The sequence below is a fragment of the Zonotrichia albicollis genome, chromosome 6 (assembly GCF_047830755.1).
Source record: "Zonotrichia albicollis isolate bZonAlb1 chromosome 6, bZonAlb1.hap1, whole genome shotgun sequence".
Classification (NCBI taxonomy): Eukaryota; Metazoa; Chordata; class Aves; order Passeriformes; family Passerellidae; genus Zonotrichia; species Zonotrichia albicollis.
In genome coordinates, this window is record NC_133824.1 from 41,671,446 (window position 1) to 41,690,797 (window position 19,352).

Consider the following 19,352-nt stretch of genomic DNA (forward strand, 5'->3'; position numbering starts at 1 on the left):
TGTTTTGTCATTGATCCGATGTCGCGTTTGTGTCGCGTTCTTTGCTGATCCCAAAGCTCCGGCGCCGCTCGGTGCCCGCCCCGTGACGCGCGGCAGCGGCGCCGCCGCCGGAAGCGGGCGCGCGGCCGCTTCCTGTGTTTATGTAGGGCCGGGCCGGCGGCAGCGGGAGCAGCGGCACCGACACCGGAGCGAGGGGCGGCCGCCATGGCCGTGTCCGAGAGCCAGCTCAAGAAGATGCTCACCAAGGTACGGGCGCGGCCCGCGGGCGGCAGCGGGGTCCAGCGCCCGCAGGCTCCGGGGAGCTGGGTCGGGAAGGGAGGAACGGCTCAGAGAGCCTAAAATGGTCGTGCCCGGCCGCGGGGCTGGGCTGGGACCGTGCCGGGCACCCGCGGGGCACACACTGCGCTTGAGCTCCCCGGCCACCGGAGGGGCAAGGCGAGCTCTGCATCACTGACCGGGTGGGGTGCGTTTGGTTATCGCCCCTGTGTAAGGAAACGGGAAAATCTCGTGGAAGGCAGATCATTACCCACTGAATCATGCAGAGCCACGCGTGCCACTCCTCACTGAAAACTGCCCTTTGTCCAGCAGCTGGCAATGAAAACCCCTGAGGATGGCACTTAGCGGCAGTTACGGCTTTGTTGGGGGATTTTGGAAATTTTTTTTGGCACTATTTAATCATACACTTAGCGTTTTGAAATGAAGTGTAATAGGTGAGAATCCGATCAAAACCAAAGGCACATTCACCTGCATGGAGTCATAAGCAGATTATTTTTATCAGCTTGAAAATGAGTGTTGATTACCCAGTCAGTGTCAGCAAATGAGATCATGTGTGTATTTGTATGCACCTGTCTTTGCTAAGTTAATTACTGCGATGCCGTAGAAGAATTAGAATTTAAGGTGGTCCATTGTCCTTGTTCCCCCACACTTGTTAAGTTTATACTCCTGTCTGACTTCCTGTAAGTGATGAAAAATGAAGATGCTATTTCATTATATTTGTTTTTTAAAAATAGTTGCACTTTCTGTTCTAGAGAGGGAAGTTCAGTAATATTTCACATATTGGTTAGTTCAGTGTATGAGATAACAAAAGCTTGATCTTAGTTTGGGGGAACCTAAGCACTTAATTTAACTTGAGGTATTTACCTGCTGTCAGATCTTGAAAAGCTTCATCTTTCTGTGATCTGTTTCCTAGTATGTAAAATGAGGGGAATGCATTTGCAATCTAAGAATGGAGGAGGAAAAAGGAGTCTAGAAATTAAGAATTCAGATTAATCAGTTTTAGTTACCTTTGTAGAAATCACTAGGGTCTTATATTTTCCAAAGAGATTTTGACATTTATTGGAAATCAATCTAAGTACAGAAATTAACAGCTGAAATTAACATTTAATTTTGCTTGTGGCAGTAGCTGGAATCATACAACTGTCTCTCTACTGAGTAGTCATCACTCAGTGTAAAAACAATTTGTAAGAATATTATCTTGCTTTGTTTTAATAGGGATATGAAAATGCTTGCTTAACGTTCAGGTGTTGTGCCTAATTTTTGAAAGCACTCCCAATAACCAAACTTGTGGTTCATCAGCCCTGTTGTGTACCAGATTCACAGAGTGCCTGCTGAGCAGGCAGGCATTGTTTTATCAGTTCTTGACTCAAGTGACTTGAGATTCTTGTGCCAAAAGTGGAAGTGGAGCCTGACTGCTTGCTTCTGTACTGTGAGGGTGGCAAGGCAGTGGCACAGGCTGCCTGGAGAAGCTGTGCATGCCCCATCCCTGGCAGTGTCCAAGGCCAGGCTGGAAGGGGCTCTGAGCAGCCTGGGATAGTGGAAGGTTCCCTGCCTTGGGGCTGGGAACAAGATCATCTTCAAGATTGCTTCCAACCCAAACCATTCTATGATCCTTGTGCTTTTTTGGAGCTTCTGTTAGCAGAATCCTGCTCTCTTTTTAATAGTGATTGTGCCAGTCTTGTTGAGGCTCTATTCTGGACCATATGAGGTTTGTTCCTATGAGAAGACCCTGCCTTTTGAAAGTAGCTGCTAACCAGCTGTCATTTGTCCTGTAGTGACACCTGCAGTGGGCTGGGTATGTGCTGCCAGTCTCTGGCTGGTGTACATGAAAATTCCTCCATGTCCAGGCAATGCCTGTTCCTGCTTCTGCCAGGTGCTGGGCAGGGAGGGAGGAATGTATTCAAATATTAACCAAGTTGTTGCTCTGTCAAGCCCTGCTGCACACCCCAGTCCTGCACCAGTTTTACAAAGGAGGCTGAGATGCTTTGCTGCAGCCCTCCCACCAAAACAGCATCCAGGGGCTGATTGACCTCTGTGCTGGTGCTTCCCTGTGCACACAGGAATCCTGCTGGAGGGGTTGCTTTCTGTCCCACACACCAGCACTTTGCAGACAGACCATGGGGCTGTTTTGTCCTTGCTCCTTTGAGGGAGAGCAGGCACAGCATCACCCGAGGTGCTGGTGCTTCCTCTGGGCTGAGGTGGCACGGTGGGTTCACCTCAGCTCAGTAAATCCAAGTTGTCATGCCCCAGAGGAGCATCCTTGTCCGTCTCTGGAGGTGACAGGAAGAAGAGTTACTGTCTAAGCTTCACAACTCATGAGTGTGTGTTAGGGCCAAGGTGACCTTTAGCTGTGGCACCACAGTTTGCTGTTGGATGATGTCTGAATGAATTTGTTCAGATGTTGTTAACATTTGTGTGCTTTGGATGTCAGACGTTTCATTGTGCTGGGCCCTTTGTCTTCCTACCACGGTTCAATGAAAAGGTTGCTGGCTGTGTTCCTTATAACATCTGAAGATTGCAGTTTTTTAAAATTGTATTAGAATGAAAAAATGTCAAGGGACCACATTGCTGACTTTTAAATCATAATTATTAAGAGAAATGACAACAAGGCTAAAGGGCTGCACTGTGTGGTGAACCAACTCTCTGTTGCCCAGGAGCCTCTTTGCTGTCTGTGGGTTATGGCTCTGAGGCTGGTGAATTCTGCAGTGGGGTATCTGTACATTCTGTAGGGTATCTGTGCTGTTACTCCCTGCTCCTGATAAAAGGACAGGGGTAAAACCAGTATTATTGCTGGTAATATTGTGCCTTGATATGTCTGCTTTCTAGCTGACAAAATACATGTAAATGCTAATCAGTGATGGATAAATATGGTGTTGCTTTGAAAGTGCTATGAAATAGATCTGTGTGGTTCATATCCTAGATAGCTGTTCAAAACATCACCATATTTGTTTGGAGATGACTTTTTTTTTTTTTAAGATGCATTCATATTTCTCAGATACACTTGGTTGTGGTAGAACATGAAAGAAAATGCAACAGCTCTTTCCCAAATCAGTTGATGCTTACATCCTTGTTAAGAATTAACATCTTGTTAAAGTTCAATGAGTTATATAGGCAGTGGTCATTTAAGTAATATGGACAAACAAATTATTATTCCAAACTAAGAGTGGAGAAGAATGTCCATGTAAACTCTCATAAATGCTGTCTGTTGGGTAAAATAAAAAATTGAATTAAATTATACTAAAAATTAACTTCTGAAGTAATTTCTTTCTCTTTTGTTTTCCAGTACAAGTATAGAGACCTAACCATACAGGAGACAACCAGTGTTATTAGTCAGTACAAGGACCTCAAACCTGTCATGGATTCATATGGTTAGTCTGTGCATGAGAAAATTTCTGTTGCTGAATTGCTGATGTGTTAGATGTCTTTGGTAGTTTTTGTAGGGGAGGAAAGAAGATTAACACCAGAAAACATAACTTGAGTTTCTCTTTTTTGTCTCTGACATCAACTTCTTTAGAAGCACAGACTCAGTAATATAGTAAGGTTACTTTAGAAAATAACTGTCTAATGTGCCAAGAAGTGTCACGTTTTTCACAGCTTAACTTTTAGTTAATCACTCACTGATGTCATCAGTTGGTGTCCTGAGATTGCTGGTATCTTACAAATTCAGCTTTGCTGCCATATAAAGACATTTTTAAAATTCTGTGTAGGAAGAACTGTAAATCAATGAGGAAATACTTCGTTTAAAACCATTGTGGTAGTCCTTAAGAGTATGAGGAAAACAGAGTCAAGCACACAGAAAATTGGCATGAGAATTTTAGAATGTAAATTATCAATGATAATCACTGTTTGTTAGCTGTTTTAAAGTATCTAGGTTCATTTAAGTTGAAGTGTGTTAAAGGAAGATGATACTAGGGTTTCACAGCATACAGTGAGCCAGTGTAGGTGCTGAGGTCAGCCTTCTTATGGTCACCTTTTTTTAACTGTTACCTGTGGGATTCCTCTGTGATCTAATTTATATTACTAATGCATCATCAAAAATTTTAAAGTCTTCTGCTTTTTAAGTTGTGTATCTGGATTGAGAAATATTAAGAAGGGACATGGACAGGTAAAAGGTGAATTAGTTTTAACTTGAGTAGCTGCATGCCAGCAGCTGTCACAGAAATAAAAATTCATGCAGTGACTGGAGAAACAAAACAGGAGTGAAAGGACTGTGGCTGGAATAGCTGCACAAGTTTGCATAAGATGGTGATCACAGTTCCAGATATCCCTGAGCTGTAGCCATTTGTGTTCCCTAATGCTCTTTAAGCTGCCTGAAAGAGGCTAAGCACAGAATCACTTACAGATAATCAATATTATTTGTAGCAGTGACATCAGCTGCAGGAAAGTGATTACATGTGGGAAAGGGATTTGTAGAGAAGTGTACTTCACTGTACCTGACAAACAATGAACAAAGCCATCAAGAAAGTTTTTTCCATTCAATAGAGAGGGGGAAATGTGGGAAATGGATTTGTAGAGAATTCTCAAAGCCTGACAGAAGGCTCACATAGGATGCACCTTTATGCAAACCTTGAGATAAAATCTGCTGACTTAGAAATGCATGGAACTAGAAACAAATTTCAAAGGATGGCCTTGCAAATAAGACTTTGGAGAAATAGAACTATGGAAGATACATTACAATAAGACCTAGGAGGGATAATTTTAGATGATTGGCTTTAAGACATTTACAGCATGTCTTACATGCAGTAAATGGTGTAGCAAAAGCTGATAGGCCAAGAAATGCTTATAGTGTATTGTAATTAGGAAATAGTTCACTTCTAATTGTGATGTTGTGAATTATAACATCTGTATTGTCTCGCCCTTTTCATGAGACTAAAACAGAATGAAATACTTTAAAAAGTCTCTCAGTTGCTCCATCTTTAAGTCAGAGAAGAGTATAATCTGACAATTACATTGCTGATGAGACAGTTTTCAAGTTCATATTATTAATGAAATACATTGACATCCCAACATGTTCTGCCTGCCTTTGCAGAACATCAGCACCGCAATAACTGTGCACAGTAACCTACATATGAATTGTGGCTAGAAACTTTCAGGAGGAATTAAAAAGATAAAAGCTTCCTCAACAGAAGCTGATTCATTGAGCCAAGAATAATGTATTGGATTAAAAGTATGAGGAAACTAAATACAGCAACTCAGTAAATTAAATCAGAGTTCTTGTGCAGTTTGTGACTAATATTTGTCAGAGTCAAGCACTTTTCCTTCCTCTTCAGTGTGTTACTGTTTGGTTAAATTACCTTTACTGATTTGGTAACAAATGCCTGTGGCTCAGGAATTTTCAGTATTCTTGCTGACCTGTTTTTTTGAAGAAGGCATAGGGAATTCTTGTATAAACCTTAGATGACAGTTGTTTTTTTAAATCAAGTTTGAGTTCAGGTTATCTTTGCAGCAATTTGCATTACTTGCAGTTTGCAAGGTTCCATCATTTTGTTTGGTCACTGAAGGAGGAAACAGTTTTATTTGTAGAGCAGGTAGTTTGATAATGGGTAATCATTCATTTCTCAGAAGTGTGTTATTTATGAAGAGTTATCTGACTGTGGACAGTCATCTGCTAATCCATAAATGTGCAGGAGCTGAACCTTTCAGGCTGAGTTTATATTTATAGGTGTGTAACTTGTGAAAACTTATGCCAATAATAGATGGGGAATAACCTGAACTGAGATTAGCATAACCAATATGTTTGTTTTTAAAATATTGTTTGTTCTCTTTCAGTTTTTAATGATGGTTCATCCAGGGAGTTGATGAGCCTCAGTGGAACCATTCCTGTGCCTTACAGAGGTATGCATGTATTATAATGATCATCATCCCCATTGTTTTCCCAAATTGCATGAAAAACTTGGATTTGTCCTTTCAACTTCACTACTTCAGTGATCACTCTTTTCTTGAAATCCTTTACTTGTCCAAAGTAAAATGTTTTAAAGAAATTGTTCTTTGTTTTTGCTGCAGGATAACATTTGAATGCTGAGCATTGCTTCTTCAGTCATTTACAGCTTTGTAGCATCTTTTTTCTTTCAGGGTTGCATGTTTTTTTCAGACTTGTCAGTTGAATTGAGGGTTGCAAACCGTTTATTGCTGCAGCTAATGATAATTCAAATTAGAGTCTTATAATGTAGCATTACAGAACAAATGAGATTGTGCATTAGTGGTGAGTGATGATTGTAAATCAAAGTTAAATTGTTCTGAAAGATGTTGAGTTTGTGGCCATAGTGTTACCTATTCATTGAATGTTATTAGTAAATTTTGGCTCTGGCTTCTAGCTTTGTTAGCAGTTGAGTTTACTGGGTTTAGGAGTTTTTTATGAATCTGAATACAGGAGGACAGTTGAAGAATTGAGACAACTTCTAAAATCTTTCAAAATGTCTTTTCTAGGTAACACATATAATATCCCAATTTGTTTGTGGCTGCTGGACACCTACCCTTTCAACCCCCCAATTTGTTTTGTTAAACCCACTAGCTCTATGACAATAAAAACTGGGAAGCATGTTGATGCAAATGGAAAGATATACCTTCCCTACCTGCATGAGTGGAAATATGTAAGTATGGGGAACTTGGAGCTCTCAAACTGCTCATTCTGCATTCCTCAAGAAAGTTGTATCATTTTTAATAAAAACCATAGTCTTTGTTAGAGATCTTAAACCATTTTTAAAATAAAATCAACTGTGTGTTTTTTGGAATGTCTTAAATGTTGCATTCTGTGTTCTGGTTATTTAATGAAATTAATTGTATTTTTTGTTACTACTTGTCTGATTAAACAGTGCAACACAAGGTGTCCTCTCCCCTGGCAAGAGAGTGATGTGAAGATTTGTGAGATAACAATATTTACAGAAGGAAAATTATAAATTTACTTAAAACATCTGTGACTAAAATGGACTTTTACAAGCTCTTGGGCTTCTTTATGCAGGCATTCCTGGAGCCTCATGTATATGGATATATTTGCTTTACCAGTAAATAGAGGCATTGAGCAGTGCAGGCCTCACAGAAGTTTTGGCCAAAACATGAACTTGTAAAGAAGCTGAACTGTGTTGACAAGATTAGAAAAATGATACAAGATGCATGGTTCTGTAAAAAGTGATTAACAGGAATGCATTTACTAAGGCTGGGTGTGTGGTAGTTCAGTGCTTGCATGGTAATAGTGGGAAAAGACTGCCCAGGTCAGGTGTTATACAGAGCAAGGGGATCATCCAAGGTACAGCTGATACAGAATTCTTTCAATTTGAGAGGTTGGTAAAAATAAGTAAGTGGATTATAGAGCTAAGTAAACTCTGAATTGGGGTATTTAATGTGATGCTGCATTCCTGATGCTTGTTCTTATTTTGGCAAAATGAAATCATGCTTATTTTAAGTAGTTATAAACAGAGAGGCCTGGTTTACTGTATTTCAAGGAGGTTTGTGCCACTCCTTAGTGGGTTAGGATATTTTTTCTGTTGAGACATTCTGAATCAGAGCAGAAGCTGTGATGTATGGAATTGAAATGTCTAAAAAACTTGGGGATCTGTATATTTTTCATGTTGGGGGGGTGGATTTAATTTTTTAAAATATTATTATGATTCATCATTGGACATTTATACCCAGTCATTTATTGTCCTGCAGTTGATATGGCACCATGTATTACCCAGTTTTTTCTGGGTGTGTTTGGCTGCATGTCTTGAGTACAAGCTGACTGGGTTTGGTATTCTAATAGAATCCAGAAAGGAAGTTAATTATGCACACATGTATACACGTGAGAGATACACATTTTAAGAACATTTGAACCCACAAATAAAAGGAATGCTTTGAAGAGCTGATAGAATGGCATCCTATTATTGCTGCAGTCGGTTGAACTCTGTTAGCAAAATGAGCAACTTGTGGTTTGCTTTCCCTCCCAGCCCCAGTCAGACTTGTTGGAGCTGATCCAGGTCATGATTGTTGTGTTTGGAGAGGAACCTCCAGTGTTTTCTCGTCCTACTGCTTCCTCCAGCTACCCCCCTTATCAGGCAACAGGCCCACCAACCAGTAAGTGCTATCACTGCTGATTTCTGCAAATAATCATATTTCAAGGGGATTGTTGCCCTGCAGTTAGCCCACAAATAATGCATTTTACTTTTTGTATTGCTGACTAATGAATTCATCTGGGCTGTGAATTTACTTCACTTGACCTTGTAGGACTCATTGATCTTAAAGGTCTTTTTCAACTAAAAAGGTTCTGTGAGTCTAAGAATTCATGTGAGCCTTTGGGTTTTGGAGGGGAGAAATCAAGTTTGTATAACACACAGCAAAACCCAGACAAAACCAGAACACCCTCAAAACAACCAGTCTCCTGTCAACATTCCAAGACAGACTTCCAAAGTGATTATTCAGATAGATTTGTATCTCAATTATTTTCATTCTAATAATACAAGCCCATCTTTTAAGTATTCTGCAAACATTGATTTCATAAGCACAAGCATGCCTACAGCTTGTGTATGCCCATGGTCCTGTTTGTGTGGTTTGTTTTTCTTTGTTTTTTCAAATTGCTGAATATTAAAAAAAAAAAACTTCCTTGTGTTTTTTTGTTCTTTGTTCTCTGTTAAATTGATGTTCTGACTTGGTACCCATTCTTATTTTCTTGCAAAAATCCTCAAGACTTTTTAAATCATTTATTTATTTAAACCTCTGGAGGCATCTTATTTTAAAGACTGGGGATAGGCAGGTGGGGGAAAAAGAAGAGGTGGGAAATGGAAAATACTAGAAATTCTTCCAGGAGGAGACTCTGTATTAGGTGGGAAAAAGCCAAAAAAATATTAGCATAGACCTAAAGTCAAAGACTGGGGCAGTAGGGAAGGGAGAGCAGTTTAGCTGGAGATTGTTTATTTAATAAGGTTATAACATTTCCACGTGAATTTAATGGTCCAGTAGCTGTATTTGGGGTTGTGTATTTTTGCCAGATTTTTAAGGCTGTGTCCATTTTCTATTGAAATATGGCTTTTACTTGATCACAGTGTTCCATTTGAAAAGCTGAAGTGCCATTTGTTGCCATTTCCAGCAGAACCCATTTTCAGCAGGGTTTTAGGCTCTGGACCTGTGAGAAAATGGGTGGCAAACATAAATGGGGCCATTAGGAATAATTGACTAAAGGCAGGTGTTTGGGACTTCTCAGCTTCTCTGTGCTGCTTGTGAGAGCACCAGAGGGCTGGAGTGTCCTGATTCTCCAGGAACACTGGGGGTCAGTGTAAGTGTGGTTTGAGCAGGGACTGCCTTAAGGACAAACCTGCAATAAACTACATTTGACTGCTCTTGTAGTCACTCACAGCTGAAGTGCTTTGAATTCCTATTTTCAACTGAATTGAACTGAAGTACTATCAATTAGTTCGTAGCTGAAGTAATTCTAGTGAAAATGCTTCAGGGTTTTGAAATAGCTACTTAGTTTTACTAGTGTAGTCAGACTTTATTTTACAGACATATAGGGTTTGGGTTTCTTGTCATTACAGATACATTGTTTAAGAAGAAATAAAGTCCTTTGACAGAAATTTTAATCATTTGAAAGCATTGAAGAGTGGAAATAGCTCCACTGTTAATAGCTCTTAAAAAAAAAAAAAAGTTATTTGATGAAATATTCCTAAAATTGCTAGAAATGTAGGATAAGTATGTCCAAAACATAATTTTGTCAGCTTCTCAACCATAATCTTAAGCTAAGACTATTGAGACATTTATGTGTGCTGATAACAAATTTTTAACTACAACTTTTAAATAGCAGAAATTACTCACTAAGGATATGGTTGGATCATGAAACAGCTAATCAACTACTCTGAAGGTACTTAAATTATGCACTTGTTATTTAGTAGCAAGGTATCATTGTCTAGAAAGGTTAAATTCTTTTTCCAGCTATTACATAAAAATGGAGACAGATCTTCAGGTGGGTCATCTTAAATACCATGTTTTAGGGTCTTTTTCTGAGTACCCTAGCTGCAGTTTCTTTTTTTTTTTCTTAGTACACTTATTTGTTGTGCATTTTTAAATCAATACCTACTTTTATCCATGCAGTAATTAGTTTAAATGAATAAGAAAAAAAAATCCATATAACAATAGGATTATTTTTATATATGAGGAAAAACTTCTTTACATTGAGGATTTTAACTTCTGAAGTGTAAAAATGCACTAAATTCTTGTTTTATTTAGCTTCCTATGTGCCAGGAATTCCAGGTGGAATTTCTCCCTATCCAACATCAAGCACTCCAAACCCAAGGTAAGAGTCCCTTTAAACTGTCATCATTTTCCTGATAGAGAATTTCACTGAATAGAGTCTAATCATAATTGTATCTTCTTATAGTGTATTTGTTGTATAATTATTCATGTTAGAAGGGTTTGTTAAAAGTGAGGGCTGAATTCAGGTCAGTAGCCAAAACTGGAGGAAGGTCTAGCTTTCTTAATTGCTTCAAATAAAAAAATAATGAGTGTGATAAATAGATTTTGAAGTTACCTAACTCCCACTATTTATCTTTTTCACTCATATATTTTTATATATTTATATTTTACATGACATAGAAAGAAATGTACCCCTAAAAGCCAGGATTTTATTAGCATCTCAAAAATTGAACAAAACTTTGCTGAGTTAATACAAGCCTTGACTCCAGCATTATTGTGGACTTTGAATAATCTAAGGGAATTTGAAGAACACAAAGTTACTTCAAAAGCTTTTTATTAATATTAACCAGGATTTCTTTCTATATAATAGTTAGGAATAAAGCATTTCCAGAAGACTTGCAGATCTGTGTTAGTAAATAGTGAGATGTTGACTACTGCCTCCTAGTGTGTACTTACATTTTTTATATCATAATTGATTGTTTTTATTAGTAATATCCTTATGTCCTGATTTTGTGGTAGGAGCATATGAGATTTTGGTGTAATATGGAGCATTTTTATTTTAAAAAGACATTTAAAATGTAAAAACTTCTGAGGATTGGGAGGTGGGAAGTGTTGTGTTTTAAGAGGAGGAAAGTTAGGATTTTTTTAAGTTCTTACAGCATGGTTTTTCTTCCTGAATATGTTTGTTTAAAGCACTCTTAATGGTTGTACAAAAGTAATAGAAGAACTGTTTTCAAAATATATAATTTAATAATTAATGGGAAGGTTTTAAGAACTATTAAATTTGCAGTTGCCTGAAGAGAAACAGAACATTATTTTATATTTTGCAGGGGGTTTGGGGCCACTTTGTTTAATTATTACTGTAGTTAATACTCTGCTGCATGCAGGTGTTTGTCAGTCTAGTACTGACTAATTTGTCCTTGTTTTAGTTGACAGCAAATGTATTTTAGAAAGATGTTGTAGACAGTCACATGTCATCTTATTGTTGTTTCAGTGAGCAAATGGATACTTTTGCTTTCTTTATCCATCAGAGCAGGACTGAGAATTTCTGGAGGAGTAGGTTTCACCTTGCAACCATATTTTGCACAGCATTTTTAGGTTTACATAAAGCAGTTCATCAGTCATCTTCTTAACTGTTCTCAAATTAAAAATTATTAATTTGAAATTGTTGTGTGGGAGTTTGTAGCTAGAATAATTTGTTTTGGATGCTTGTGGCATTTCATATAGCAAAACAAGGAGATTCAGGAGAATTTGTTATCCAAATGTTGACCAGGCAATAACTAGATAGGATTTCAGATAAAATGGTGCCTTAATACCAGAAATACCAGTTGTGTAAGATGTTAATGTGAACAGGAAAAAGGCCTCCAATTTTAACATTTTTATTATGCAAATGACTGTTTAACATGGTGGCAATAAAGATAATCTAGGTGGATGATATTTTACTAACAGTTGTATAACATTAGCATATCTTTCTTTGTCAAAGCAGCTTCCCAAGCTATCCTTACCCAGGGGGTGTTCCCTTCCCAGCAACCACCAGTGTGCAGTACTACCCTTCTCAGCCTCCTGTCACCACTGTTGGTGAGTACCTTGGGAAGGGTTTCTCTGAAGTAAAGCTTCTCTCTATAACTGATATGTAAAGAAAGAAAATGGAAAAAAAAGTGTTGTTCTTACTCTGAAGTTCCAAAGCATTGATCTTTAATTAAAATTTATTCAAATGAAGAAGAAAATACATTTTATTCACCTTCAGTCAGGAATTTGATGAATTTCTGGGCTTTTGCAATGCATTGTGTGTGCTTTCTGAATATTTTGAAGAGCACTGCATGTAACTATATGGGATTTTCCTCACCCTTTAACTGTAGGTGACTTTTGATTGTCTGCCTTGCTCTGTTCATGGTTTAGAAAAATACCTTTATCATCATTTAAGCATTGAAGGGACTCTATTTATACTTTCTTTCCTCCCTAAATAGTAACTTTCTAAAGTAGAATTTGGAATGAGCTTCATTTTTAGTGAGTTTCTTCTCTGGCCTCTTCCCTGTTGCTTCTTGCTGATCTCTACTTGTCACTTGCTCCTTTGTTCCCTTCAGCATCAGCATTTAGGCTGTTGACCTGTGTCTTTTCCCAGTCTGCTGCTCTGTGGCCCTGGCTTTCCACTGCCCTGACTGTCAGTGTATGTGTAGAAGGCTGGGAACCAGTGATGGATGGCACCCAGTTCAGTGGGGAGCTGGTGCAGTAACTTTCCAGCTGGCTGATATTCCCTTTGGCACAGTTACATGGTGAGGGTGTAGATTCTCTTGGGATGCTGTTCATTAGCAATCCATTGTAGACTCTTGAGCCTTGTAATTTAGAAATGCATCCATAGATTCTTCATCTAATGTGTGAACTCAGTTATTTATGGAATGGCCTGGGTTAGAGTCATAGAATGTCTTTTCTTTCCAGAACTGTGTGTATTTTGTGGTTTTTCTTCACACACATGGGGACATGGCAAGGGAAGAGAGATGCTTCTACTTTACTCTTACTAAAATATCTGAGGAGTTCTGTTACTACAGAGTTTGAAAGCAGCAGTAAGTTGTATGTTGTATTTTTCTTGTGCCTGATCCTGTCCTTTGTGTCCAAGTTCTTTCAGCCTTTTCAATTCAGAAGGGATCTTCTGAAAGTTCTTGGCTGCTTCAGTGGTCCCCTCTGAGGTGATGGGAGTCTGCCATGCACAGTGCCAGGAAGCTGCTGTCCCATTCAAGTCCCTCAGACAGTGCTTGGGGTTGTGGGGCTGCCCCTGTGTCCTGGAGAATTCATGGTGTCCACTGGCTCTCCTGTAGGGAGCTGATAACCTTTCTGGGCAAACTTGGCTTTCTGCAGCGTTGTTCTCAAACAAATCCAGTTTTGCCTTTATGTAGCAGAGTGTCAATTTAAAATAGAAATATTCTATTTAATTTTTTCCCCTCCTTTTCAACCCCACTGGAGATGAATAGAGGTGCAGTATCTGGCAAAGATGGAAGACTCTTCCAGTCCTGAGTTAGATGCTGTGTGATACCAAGTTGTAATGCCAGGTTTCATAGTGACAATTTAACATTACCCTGACTCATTTGCTGCAGCTAGGTAAAAGCCCTGCACCTGGTTTACATGGCTTATCTCTTGTGCCAGATGAAATGCAAACACATCTCTTTGATCATCCACTACACTTAAAATATTGTGAGGTGGTTTTGTTGTGTTTGTTTTCTTGGGTGTTTTTTACAGTCCAGTATTGTTTTTTTCTTTTGAACTGAAAAAGTTTCTTTTCTGTACAGTTTGTTTGTTTGGCTGTGGTTTATTGTGGTGGTTTATTTAGGAGCATATCAACTGTTACAGCTTCAGAGTTTTGTGTGGGTGGTGATGTTTCCTATAGTGAATCTAGTTCAAACCTAGTTTGAAATGAATGAAAATGTTCATGCAAATTAGCTCAAGTTTTTCACCATCACTGGTTTTTCAAATAGTCCTTTAGGCTTCTTCTCTCTGTTCAGTCATCTGCCATTAATTACTTTTCTGATGCAGTTACTGGTTTGGTGATTCTGTAAGGTCATTTCTGAAACCAGACTCTGCCTAGTAAAGGTTAAAGGTTTCAGAGCTCTGTTGATTTAAAGACCATGTGCCATGAAATCTTCTCCAAGCTGGGCTAATTATGGAAGTGACAGAACATGCTATGGGTTCATGCTCTGTAAGAAGATACATTGATTGAGCTGTATTAAAGTGATGCTTTTTATGTTCAAAGACCTCTACCATACCTGGGAACTGTGCCATTTCTGTGGGAACTTTCATTGTGTTAACTGTATTGTGATTTTATTTTTTTTTCCTCTGTCGTCACTTTACTGTTCAAGTGAGCCTTGCATAAAAACTCCCAGAGTGAGGGATGTCAAGGGGAAAGAAAGTAAGCAGAAGTTTTACTGGTACTGGTTCTGGCTGATTCTGACTTTGTGTTAGAGTATAATTCATTATGTAAACAGTAACTAAAATCATGCTAATGCTGTTTTTGAAGGGAAATCAGGCCTTCCCTTAATCAGGAAGGCCTATACAGTGAATAAAGTCTGTCCTAGATTGTTTGACTGACTTGGTTTAAGTTTTACTTCTCAGTGTAGACAGTGCTCTTGTTCTTTTCTCCTTTTCATAAGAGGCAGCAATGATGGATTCCTGGGTTTGTGTATGGGGTGCTATTTGGCAGCTTCTGTTGCTGGCTCTAAAAGTTAACCAAGTTTTGCAGATTGTCTTGTTGACTGACAACAGGGTGATTTTTTTTAGGCCACAACTGTAGATCAGATGAAGTGATAGGACATTTATATTTCTTAAGGCTTTCTTTGCGCCAGTTGTGTAATATTCAATCTCTTTATTTTTTCAGTGGTAATTTGCTTATCTTTTTTTTAAAGTACACATATTCTGGTGCAACTTACATGTATACAAAGTGCTCACATTAGTAATGATCAAAATTTATGTTTTGTGTATTTTAGAAGGCTTTGGTGGATTAGTAAGCATGATCTGCTTCTTCCTGTAGTTCCTGTCATTCATTTGCACAGGTTTATTTTCCCATGCATGTGGCTTGGTGTAGGTTTTGTGGACAGGAGCAGAGCAAAAAACATAGGGAAGAGATACAGTTTTATGCAGTATTATTCTGATGGCAGAATTTTAAAAAAAGTATTCAATTATACAGGAATCACGTGAGCAGTGATGAGTGTTTTTTTATTTTGTTGTTTTTTGAAATCTAGGGCACTGGAAAATGTGATGTGCATAATGTAACAGCTTCAGGGTTTTGATAGCTGTGTCTCTGGATAAAAAGATACTCTGGTAAAAATTCTTCTTGTTTATTTTCTTTGCAGTTACAGTGTTTCAAATCTCTCTGTGTTTCATTCATAGCAGTTGTGAAGTTTGGGCACAAAAGCTGCTGTAACTCTTGCTGTGTTGTTACAATGCAGTTGAAATTTCACTGATCTAGAAGGTGTGAGGCACAAACCTGGGGAAACTGACCCTGCAGTTCTTCCCACAGAATAATTGAAGTGGTTTATGATAAATATCACCAGCAGCCACTTCACATTTGCTAGAGCACTCTGAGTTTCCTGGTCTGTAGACATATTGCACTTGTTGTGACGGACACAAAGTACTCACCTTTCTATTTAAAAGTGTGTTAGTGACAGACTCTTGAAATGATCCTTGAAAGGCTGATTTTCAGAAGCTTGTTCAGGTCTCCTGCCCCTTCTGCTCACTTGCCCATAGGGATGTACTGGTTTTGAGCCTGGAGGAAGTGATCCTTGGATATTCACCTGCTCTCTTGGATCCCTCTTCCCTCTATGGTAAATTCCCATGGAATTCTTCCAAGAAGGTCTGTGAAGAGGTCAAAGTTAGCTCTTATGAAGTCCAGGGTTGCAATCTTATTCCTTCCCTGCTTTCTACTTGTGGGATGCAGAACCCCATGATCTCATGGTCACTGCAGCCAAGGCTGCCCCAACCCTCACATCTCCAACCAGATGTTCCTTGTTCATTCTGCAAGGTCCAGCAGCACATCCTTCCTCATTGGCTGCAGCTGTATCAAAAATTCATTGTCAGTGCTTTCCAGGAATCTCCGGGATTGTGTTCCTGCCTGTGTTGTCCCTCCAGCAGGTGTCAGGGTGGTTCCCCATGAGAACCTGGGCTGCATGCCCTTCTTGGGACCATCCTCACTTGAGCTGAATGGGTGGTGTCTGTAACTCTCCGTTTGTCTTTCCTAGATTAAAACTTTCCTTACCAGGCTAGGCAATTAAAAAAAAACCAGAAAAACAACAAACCCCAAACTAATACCTGTAGTAGGTAAATACATTGTGTCGAGCTAGCTGTTACTTTAATTGTGGTGGAATATATCCTGCCCTTAACTCTTGTTCTTCTTTAAAAGGTCTTGGACTAGTAACATTTATGGACTTCAGAGGAAATGGCCACCTCATTTTTTAAATTAAAAAAAGAGTATGGATGTGGGAATAGTGAAGTGAATGAATGGATGCATACTCCTAAATTTACTTGTGTCTATCCTAGTGTGTATTATCTCACTGTGATCTCTTTGCTGCTTCTGGAAATGATTACGGAGAGCAGCTTATTTTAATGTCTCACTGACGCTAAAAAGTGCAGTGAGAAGTACACAGAGCAGCTTGGCCACGTGCTATTGCAGCTGGCTCTGTAGTGCAGCCCAGCAGGGCTGTTGAGCTTGTGCAATGTGCTCATGCAGGCCCCAGCAGAGATGGCACCATCAGCGAGGACACCATCCGCGCCTCCCTCATCTCGGCCGTCAGCGACAAGCTGCGGTGGCGCATGAAGGAGGAGATGGATCGTGCGCAGGCCGAGCTCAACGCCCTCAAACGCACGGAGGAGGACCTCAAAAAGGGGCACCAGAAACTGGAGGAGATGGTGACTCGCCTGGATCAGGAAGTGGTAAGCTGAGAGGAGCCTCTGCTCCCCACCTGAGTATTCCTAGTAGGGAACAGAAGCTTGGAATTAATTAATCATTATAGACAAAACAAAGCTTCTAGCACATTGTGCTTTCTCTCTTTTGCAGCTGCGGGTTTGTGCTCAGAAATAGCAGTGACCATGAGATGCAGTGTCCTGCATGTGTCTTACAAATGTCATTGCTCAGTAGTAGGGGAATAGTGTTATTTTCCCCCATTCTTCCTGTGCAAGATGTTAGTGGTGTGAAATTATTTCATATTTGCATCTCAGTTTCTTGATAATAATGTGTAACAGCAGTACTGGAGAACAATTCAGTGTCTTAGTGTAAAGAACACTGATTTTGGTCACAGCCTCCTTGTATAACTTCTCCTTTTCTTGTAGTCTCTCCTACTCACAGTGTGCTCAGAAATTCTTGCATTTTTTCATTAAGACATCTTCTGCTTAGTCCATCTGCTTCTTGCACTGCTGCTCAGGAGAAAGATTTTGGGATTGATGAACAGTTTGTGAAACCAGCTCAGTGTTCAGATGTGGTTTAAAAATTATTAGAAGTTATGAATTGGACTAGAGAACTGGGAGATCCTGCATTCTAAAGAAAATAATTACATTGGCTTTGCTGTTACTACCTTTAGCTAGTTTAAATGGTTATTTTTCCTAATGTGGCAGCTGAAATACTTGGAGTGTTGGCATGCCTTCTCTACAGTTATAAATGGGAAATGGATTGACATTATCTGAAACAGATGCTACTTCTTTAAAAGAATCTGACAACTACGGGTTGATAGCTCTTCTGTAAAAATCATAGTAAAGATAAGCAAAGAAGTACAGAATGAACTGGTATGTCTAAAAATCTTTCATCTAGACAATTGTATCACAATAAGATAAATAAACATCTTAATTGTTTTTAGGCTGAAGTTGATAAGAACATTGAACTTCTCAAAAAGAAGGATGAGGAGCTCAGTTCTGCCTTAGAGAAAATGGAAAGTCAGTCAGAAAATAATGACATAGATGAAGTTATAATTCCTACAGCACCACTTTACAAGCAGATCCTGAACTTATATGCAGAGGAAAATGCAATTGAAGACACCATTTTCTACCTTGGGGAAGCACTGAGACGTGGAGTGATAGATTTAGATGTCTTTTTAAAGGTAGGTTTCGTGGGATATTTTTAAAATGTGCATTTTAAATGTGTTTACTTTGGACTCTTTGATTTGGCTTACTAATGTTCATGATCTCCTCACATTAGAGGATCCTGTAGGAACAGGACTATTTATACATTCAAGCATAAGTTTTAGAAAGTGATTTCAGAATTTAAAGACCAATTTTGAAAGCATTATAGGTACAAAGTCATGTTGTTTCCTTCCTGTGTAGACCTTGCTAGTTCTGTTTATCTGCTGTTAGAAGAACCATTCTCTGCCCCATGGGAAGTGCATTAGTCTGATTGCACCTTATGGAGTGTGTATTATTACTTTGATAAGAATATGCGTGGAGTTAATAATCATTGTTATAATTTAATCAATTAGTTAATAATTAAAAATCATAACAAATATACTATAGCAATTGCATTTGGTAGCCATCTGCCAGTCATTTTAAGCCAGGAAAATGCTATTTAGTAGAAAAATGAATTTAGTGTTTCCAAAAAGCTGATACCCCATTTGGGTCACAGAGTACACTTGTGTGGCAGTGTTGAGTTTTTGTGAGAACTTTACGGTAGCCAGCTGTTGTTTTTCTGTCTGCAGCATGTACGTCTCCTGTCCCGCAAGCAGTTCCAGCTGAGGGCACTGATGCAGAAAGCAAGGAAGACTGCTGGACTCAGTGATCTCTACTGAATCCCCAGACTAGCTGGGAAGTTGGGTTTCCTTGTGAAGCAGCCGTTCTCTTGATCTTTCTCTTAATCAGTAGGTGCCCAGAGTAAGTTATTACATCATCCAAGTGTAAGATATTTTGAATCAATAATATATTTTCTTTTTGGTAAAGACTAGCTTTTATTAATGCACTTTCTATCTCCTGTAATCCTTGTGCTGGTGGACTTAACGCTGAATAAAACTTGTTGCATATTTTCTTCCTCTACAGAGCTGTGTATGACGTGCTTTCTTTTCAAATATGCAGTGTCAGCTTAACCATGCTTTCACTTGTGAGATTTAGAAGATGTTGTGGCAAACTGGAAAAAACACATTTATTATGACCAGTGAAAACTGAAAACTCCAAAGGTTCTTGGTCTCAGCACCATAACCAGCATGGCTTAAGACTGAGCCTTTGCCTTAAGGCTTTTCAGG

The 19,352-nt window shown here is 39.1% G+C and overlaps 1 protein-coding gene across 2 annotated transcripts; it reads left to right on the top strand.

Annotated features, from left to right (window-relative positions):
- Window positions 1-76: 76 nt before the first annotated feature.
- TSG101 (tumor susceptibility 101) lies at window positions 77-19,146 on the top strand. 2 transcript variants are annotated; one of them, XM_074543349.1, is made up of 10 exons: window positions 77-246; window positions 3,560-3,644; window positions 6,046-6,111; window positions 6,703-6,866; window positions 8,199-8,325; window positions 10,468-10,534; window positions 12,137-12,231; window positions 16,865-17,067; window positions 17,985-18,224; window positions 18,816-19,146. In XM_074543349.1, the coding sequence occupies exons 1-10, from the start codon at window positions 205-207 to the stop codon at window positions 18,903-18,905; spliced, it is 1,179 nt and encodes a 392-aa protein (XP_074399450.1). In that variant the 5' UTR covers window positions 77-204; the 3' UTR covers window positions 18,906-19,146. The 2 variants fall into 2 exon arrangements, with proteins under 2 accessions (XP_074399450.1, XP_074399451.1); XM_074543350.1 differs by having other exon boundaries at window positions 79-246; window positions 12,140-12,231.
- Window positions 19,147-19,352: the final 206 nt, after the last annotated feature.

Excerpts from the sequence above, each read along its gene's own strand:
- TSG101 (XM_074543349.1), top strand. The coding sequence starts at position 205 with ATGGCCGTGTCCGAGAGCCAGCTCAAGAAGATGCTCACCAAG. Across the intron at positions 6,112-6,702 it reads CATTCCTGTGCCTTACAGAG|GTAACACATATAATATCCCA; the intron begins GTATGCATGTAT and ends TGTCTTTTCTAG. Across the intron at positions 10,535-12,136 it reads TCAAGCACTCCAAACCCAAG|CAGCTTCCCAAGCTATCCTT; the intron begins GTAAGAGTCCCT and ends TCTTTGTCAAAG.